Genomic DNA, 7,781 nt, shown 5'->3' with positions numbered 1-7,781 from the left:
ATTACAATCCTTTTTAGACAGGCTAATAAACTTTCATCAACTTAGATAATAGTTTTGATAATCTCTGGTCTGCTTCTATTACTAATTTTGAATTACGTAAATGTACCTTTGTCAGACATGAAGATAAATGTATGTTCTTACCTGTGCAACATGGATGTATTTGTTGATGACCTCTGCTCTGTGCTGAGGGGTGAGTTTACTAAGAACCATCAGCTGAACCCACTGAGAGATCCCATTAAACAGAGCGATGGAGCGCTCTAATGTGGGGTTATCAACTAGACAGCCATGAATCACGTAACTCTGGTAATCTGTGAACTGAGGACAAACACATATTGAGACATGTTCATACTTATTTATATATTTTATTTTATTTTTTTTGGGGGGGGGGGGGTATTTCTGTCATTAATTACCCTTATATCGTTCCAAACCCATAAGACCTTCATTCATCTCAGAACACAAATTAAGATATTTTTGATGAAATATCTGTTTCTTGTACCTTTTGAGGTCCAGAAAGGTAAAGACGTTGTTAACATAGTCCATGTGACTACAGTGGTTCAACCTTAATGTTATGAAGTGATGAGAATACTTTTTGTGAGCAAAAACAAAACAAAAATAATGACTTTATTCAACAATTTATTTTCTTTCCTGTCAGTCTCCTATGCCGTTGATGCAGTGAACGCAGTGCAGCGCTTCCGTGTTTACGTCCGAACGCCAACTCAGTATTGGCTGACAGTGTAAACATGAGCATCATGACGCATGCCTGTGATGCTGATGCCGGAACACGGAAATGCTGCACTGCGTTCACTACGACAACAGCGTAGGAGACTGACAGGGAAGTGAAGAAATTGTTGAATAAAGTAGTTATTTTTATTTTGTTTTTGCGCACAAAAAGTATTCTCATCGCTTCATAACATTAAGGTTGAACCACTGTAGTCACGTGGACTTTTTGGACCTCAAAAATGTGGAATGACATTGCTGCCTATGTGTGGTTTAGAAACCATTGAATTTCATCCAAAATATCTTAATTTGTGTTCCGAAGATGAATGAAGGTCTTAAAGGTTTGGGACGACATGAGGTTGAGTAATAAATGACAGAAAATTAATTTTTGTGTGAACTAACCCTTTAAATGTAAGTCCTTAAAGCCAGTACAAATGTCTGAATACCCCCCATTTTTCAGTCACATGAGAGCAGTTTAGCTTTTTTCAAAGAAGCACAACTTTTCCAGTAACAAGCTACTTTTTGCAACTAGTAAAATACAGTATGACCAGTTACAACATATCACTGAGTGAATAAATATATTTAATTAAATAGTCAGTTTCAGAGTTTCTATCATATTATTTTTCCAAAGCTTAACACTGATTTAGAAGGGAGCAATGGATAAAGGAAGGATGTTTGTTAACTAAAAAAAATACTTGAGTGTTAGCTGCTAAGAATAACAATGCAGGACGATGGAAAAAATCAGCAGAGCTGATAAGAGAACTAAAGTACATTCTCATATGCATAGTCTTTTTCTTTCTATATCACAAAAACAAACACGCACACATTATCTTACTGACGCAAGTCCTCTACAGCTGCTGGCTTTCCCAGGTGAAATACACACTCTATTTTTCCATTTCCACTGTGCACACTAACCGATATCCTCCTGATGGACTTGTACTCTAAGAAGGTGAGGTGTTCGGCCAACTCAATGGGTTCCAGGTGATCAAACAGCAGTGACGCTTTGCCCTTCTTCACCTGCTTCTTTCGCTGAGTCAGTTTACGCATCCAGTCATACGAGGGGCTGAAGAGACAAACATGTTTTCACTGTTCATTCATTGTGTATCACTACACAATTCATTAAATCTGTTTTATTTCAGGATTATTATCTACTTTTCTCTAAAAATAACAATAACCATGTTAATTGAATATAATATTAAGAAAATGGAACTTCTTCTATATAAAGTCACACTGTAGGCTACAAAAAAAAAAAACAGTTTAAGCTCATTACCCAAATACAACAAGACATCTGTCATAATCACAGAAGATAATCATGAAATAATTTCATGAATTAGAATGTGTGAAATTTAAGATGCCATTCAGTGTTAATTAGTGACAAAGGACAAGTGACAGGTGCCTAATGCTCTATGCAATCATTTCCACATAATCTGAATCAGTGATTAAAACACACGCTCATTAGTGTCAAGTTATTATTCCATAAAAGGGCAACATTTGATTTTATAGCAATGTATTTTCATTTCAATCAAAACGGTAGTCATGATTAAAGCCAAATAGGTCAATAGTAATGACAGTCAATGATCGGCATGCTGTGAGTGTTTGTGTGTTGCAATGACACTCACATTGTAGAAATGTCAAGTAGTTTAATGTGCTCGTCACCACCCAGCTGAGCGGCTGCATCTCGAAATTCTTCTGTAAGGCGGATCAAACCTAGATCCAGATCAAACTCTGCAGGGAATTCAGCTATCCAGTACCTACACACACAGGTTTGAAAACTGTAAATTACATTGAACTTTCATTGCAGTGGCTATACACATAGTGTTTATTAAAATGTACAAATGGTTCTCCGTATTTAAAGGGTTAGTTCACCCAAAAATGAAAATTATGTCATTAATGACTCTCATGTCGTTCCAACCCCGTAAGACCTCCATTCATCTTCGGAACACAGTTTAAGATATTTTAGATTTAGTCCGAGAGCTTTCTGTCCCTCCATTGAAAGTGTATGTACGGTATACTGTCCGTGTCCAGAAACGTAATAAAAACATCATCAAAGTAGTCCATGTGACATCAGTGGGTTAGTTAGAAGTTTTTGAAGCATCGAAAATACATTTTGGTCCAAAAATAACAAAAACTACGACTTTATTCAGCATTGTCTTCTCTTCCGGGTGTGTTGTCAATCCGGGTTCACGACTCGTAAGACGCTGCTGACGTGTTATCCGGTGCGCCCGAGCTTCGTTTACAGTCTGAGGGAGACGCACGCTGTATTCAAGCTATTCTACATTGTTTGTATTTTGGTATTGCTATATTTTTTAAAATGGCGCGTAAGTGTGCATGTCGTGGATGTCCTAATCGCCAAAAACAGCGACGTAAAAGTGCATTACCAACGCCGACAGATGAAAGGATTCAATGGAATCAGTTCAATGGAATCAATTCAATGGAAAGGATTCCGGAAGAGAATACAATGCTGAAGTCATTATATGAGTCATTAATGACATAATTTTCATTTTTGGGTGAACTAACCCTTTAAGAGAAACTTTTTATATTTTTGTCTATTCCAGTTGATTCTGTTGTCATTTCTGTTGTTTAACATTTCAGCCAAAAAAATCCAACCTGCTGTTGTAACAGCAGATTGATGTATTGCTTGTCCAATCACATCGTTTTAAAAACAGAAGCTCCTATCAGTGCTGTTCTAGGTGCCGTGTTTAATTCTGTTTGTTGTCAGGTAACATCTGAAACTGCAGCCTTGAGAAAATGTTCAAACACATCATCACCATGCTTACTTGTGGGGAAACGTGACCTTGAAGCACAGTTTGTCTAGACCACAAACGCAAAACATAGAAACAGCTCACAACTCTGCAAACATTTTTCTTGGTTTTTCACTGTCTGTGTTAAACAAATCTTACCCTTACAAAAAAGGTACTGAGGTGGCACCATAGTACAGTGGTGGCATAAGATAATACTTTTGATGTAAGGGTTACCATATTTATATGCAGAAATGTTCATTTTCCCACCACTCCTTGGTTACTATAGTTCCTGTCATTATGAGTTTGTTGATTTTAGCTGTGGTTGATTGATTAATTAATTAATTAATTACTGTGTTGATCCTGCCTGTTTACCTGTTTTGTGGAATATTATTATTAAACTTGTTGTTGGAACTTTATTCATTGTCTGTTTACCTGCAACCACCCGTGACAGATGACTTTGTTGGTTTCAGTGCATATGTGCATACGCAGTGAGGTTTGCTGCAGTGGCTCATAAGAGCCACTATTTCTCTTACACAGAGGAGTTTTGCCGTGTTGTTGTCACCAGTCCCCTTGTCTTTGTTCTGGATTGGGGCTAATTATTACCATCCCATTGACCTCCCAGATACCTCTGGACTTAACTGGAGGGAGGCCATCATTAGGTGTCTGGAGAGCGTCTTGCCCCATTCCAGAGCACAGCCAGACCCAGAACCCGAATCACGACCATCGACCATGGAGAATTTGTGTGAGGCCCCCGCAGGTTGAGAGGGACCACCCGCCACGATGAGTGAGCCAAACGCAAGGAGAAGACAGCACTTAGACCATCGCCCCGGAAGAGGAGCCCCACACTTATCAGTTATCAGTGTTAGTTTTGAGGTGTAAAAGTTGACCGCTGCGCTCATCGGTCTCACTAATATGCACTGAGCCCTCGACATCAGCGGCTGAAGGAGTAGTGAATGTGGACAATGAGGACTGGCTGATTGACTGGGAAACAGAGATATTGTCTCCCACCCTATCCCGGTACTTCATCATCGCTGTTTCTAAACAGCACAAAAATCTGTATGGATTATGACTTTTCTGTTGAGCCTTCATCATCGCTGCTTCTAGAAAGCAGTAAGATCGATATGGACTGTGATTTATCTGTTTATTCTTCATCATCGCTGTTTAATGACAGCATTGAGAATTTTATGGATGGTGTCTTACCTACAATAATCAAGGCCACATCCACACAAAGCCAGAGCTTTCCCTATCAGACCTTTTTTTTTCCTCGTCTCAAGAAATATCTGCGTACTCACGAAACCACTGAAATTGACTCAAAACGAAGTAGTATACACACCAGATCAGTATGTGGCACCGTAATTCTGCCACAGAGATACACTAAAAACGGAGAATAAGACTTGAAGCATGTGCATAAACTTTGCGCACGGTATACAAACTTTAGTTAAACTTAGTATTAAAGCTTTACTTTAGTAAAGCTAATAGGCTCAGTAGCTTCTGTGGCACGAACACAAGCATGTAGTCCGCTATTGTTGTTGTTGTTGGTGTTACGTTACGTAGCGGTGTCTGACTAGAGTCGAGATGTGGGGTGATGACATCATTGTTTCACAAAATACATGGATTGGCTGTACACACAAAAATGCAAGAGTGTCGTTTTCAGATTTATCCACTCTGGGACCCGGTTTCATAAAAAAGCGGTTTTAGGCTCATTTTTACGTATACATCTAAACGTGTCTCCGTGTGGATGGGCTCCATGTTTCTCGTCAAGTTCCCATCAAGTTTCCTGTTGTCACCATCACAACAGAGCTCAGCCAGTCCTCCTGCCCCACCGCTGCTGGATGCTTGCAGCCCTTCGCCTTGCTATGACGTTGAGCCTCATGTCGTGCAACCACCAGCATCTCCTGTGCAAGAGGATCCTGTGGCTCTGCCTCCAGCCTCCGATCCCTTCGCTCCACCTTGACCCGTCAACCTATCGGCTCTGCCTTGGCTCCTCCCACCTTTGGCTCCACCGGAGACCTTTGGCCTTGTGGCTCCACCGGGTTCCTTCATCCCACTGGCTCCTCCTTGGTCACTCTACTTCCGTCACAGACCTATAGGCCATCCGCTGTGCTCCGTCCCTCCACCCCTACAGCTACAGCGGGTTTCTCCTTCCTTTCAGGTACACCTTGGTCCTCGGTCACACAGGCATCGCCTCAGTCCTGGGGAACTCAGGCTCTGCCTTCGACACTCATCGCTGCAGCATCACCTAGGTCTCCAGTGCCAGTGATTTCGCTCAGTTCCATTGGCCCTCTGTCTGCGCCTATGGATCCATCGGCTTAGTCTCCCTTAGTCATTCCCCAGCTGTCATCAGCCACAACATTATCTTGGCTCCTCCCTCCATCGACACTGCCGTGGGATGTCGTCACTGCTGGGCTTTGGTCTGCACCATCTGGCTTTTTCCATCATCGCCGCCCAGGGAATCGTTGTCGTCCACTTGCCACCGTTCCTCTGTCACTGCCTCCTGTTACGATCCCTTCGCCACATCCTCGTTCGCCTCCAAATGCCCTCCATCCCTCCCTCTGTTCTTTTTCAGTTACGGCACAAGGTCACGCCTTGCCGGAGGGGGGTGTAATGTCTCAGTTATGTTCAGTTTGTTTTACTATTCATGGACTTTTAGTTTGTATTCACTAGTTGTCTATTTTCCTTTGTTAATTTTCCCGCCACTCCTTGGTTACTATGGTTTCTGTCATTATGACTTTGTTGGTTTCAGCTGTGCTTGATTAATTACCTTGTTTTGTCTGTCTATGTGAGTTGTGTCCTTGCCTGCACTCATTGTCCGGTCACATGTACATTTAGTGTGTTGCTCCTGCCTGTTTGCCTGCTTTGTGGAATATTATTATTAAACTTGGTGTTGGAACTTTATTCATCGTCCTTTTTTGTTTACCTGCAACCACAACTATATAATCCTGCAGGATTATATAGGATATTTTACAAAATGACCTTTAAACAGGAGGAGAAAATTCTTCTTGTTTTTTTTTCTTTTCCTTTTTTGTTGTTGATATTAAAGGCTGTGCATCCAATGGGCTACAATATTTTGGCAAATTAGGCCAAAATTGACAGATTGTATACATGCCCAAAGCATTAAACAAAGTACTAATGTTTCTTGAGCACCAAAACTGAATATTAAAATGATTTCTGAAGGATCATGTGACACTGAAGACTGATAATGTCTTCTGAAATGCCATCAAAGGAATAAATTGAAAAAACATTTTAAAATATATTAAAATAGAAAACAATATTACATTGTAATATTTCTCAACATTATGGTTTAAATACTGTTTTTACAGTACTAAGCCCAGATGGATATATCCAGTAAATATCAAAGCTACATTTAAAATCAAGTAAGGATACATTTCCCCCAACAGGATGCAGTTTTACAAAACACTGACCTCCTTCATTTTGTGATGTTTTTGTTTTGGTGACTCTCACCGAGTCCCCGGAGAAAGGAACGGATGAAGCGTATTTATGTCAGACGCATGCCATTTATCATTAATTATGTAGATGTTTTTGACTGCCGGACTCTCTAAGGGCACTGAGACATAAAAACACATTCCTTTTCTTGCTTTTCCGTTTTTGTTAAACATAAACATTAACTGGAATGTGTGTCCAGCATGAGTCAGAGTGACATCATGCAGTAACAACCGAAGGGTGTTTGTATTGTGTATCAGTGCATATTCGTGAGACCAATGAGAGCAGCGGTCAACTTTTACACAACACCTAAAAACTAACACTGATAACTGATAAGTTACACTAACCACAGGTGTGTGCGCATTGGAAACAGAGCAAAGTTTTTTTTTTTTTTTTACTTTTGCATCTTTCATATCAGATCAGAGAAAAACCTGTCTATTCAAATTTTTTATAATTTAATACAATGATTTAAATTGCTAATTACATTAATAATATATGTAAACATAAACATGTATTAAAGTATACATATTTGAAACTCAAAACTAAAAGTTAGCATGAGCTATTTGTTTTTCCCTTTTTTGCTTTAACGACAAGCTCCACAAGTTGCATAAAACCTGACGATCATGTTCTCTAGCATGATCCATAGAACATTTTGTTCAAAGAATATCACAAAAGAGTTCACATGGTGACCTAGAAAACCTTAATATCTTTATTAATTTTGCATTTCTTTTTCTAAAAGTTTTCAAAATTATAAAACCCATTTAAAAACCCTGTTTATTTCCAGTTTTAAATAAGATTTTGATTCCCAGATTATTATATAGCCTTAAATAGTCTATTCTAAAAACAAATCCTGAAATCCTGAATGAAAGCTTGTGGTTTTGT

General features: G+C 39.5%; 1 protein-coding gene across 4 annotated transcripts in view; it reads right to left on the bottom strand.

Annotated features, from left to right (window-relative positions):
* The window catches only part of rasgrp3 (RAS guanyl releasing protein 3 (calcium and DAG-regulated)), a 43,913-nt gene that overhangs the window by 13,375 nt on the left and 22,757 nt on the right, over nucleotides 1-7,781 (bottom strand). For all 4 annotated transcript variants that reach the window (XM_048191162.1, XM_048191163.1, XM_048191164.1 and 1 more), the window contains 3 exons: nucleotides 2,337-2,468; nucleotides 1,633-1,780; nucleotides 142-315 (listed from right to left, as the gene is read on the bottom strand). In XM_048191162.1, the coding sequence (XP_048047119.1) occupies nucleotides 142-315; nucleotides 1,633-1,780; nucleotides 2,337-2,468 (454 nt within the window). The remainder of the gene's footprint in view (nucleotides 1-141; nucleotides 316-1,632; nucleotides 1,781-2,336; nucleotides 2,469-7,781) is intronic.

Source organism: Megalobrama amblycephala, linkage group LG5 (assembly GCF_018812025.1).
Source record: "Megalobrama amblycephala isolate DHTTF-2021 linkage group LG5, ASM1881202v1, whole genome shotgun sequence".
NCBI lineage: Eukaryota > Metazoa > Chordata > Actinopteri > Cypriniformes > Xenocyprididae > Megalobrama > Megalobrama amblycephala.
The sequence above is the reverse complement of the archived record's forward strand: the minus strand, read 5'-3'. Positions and strand labels throughout refer to the sequence as shown.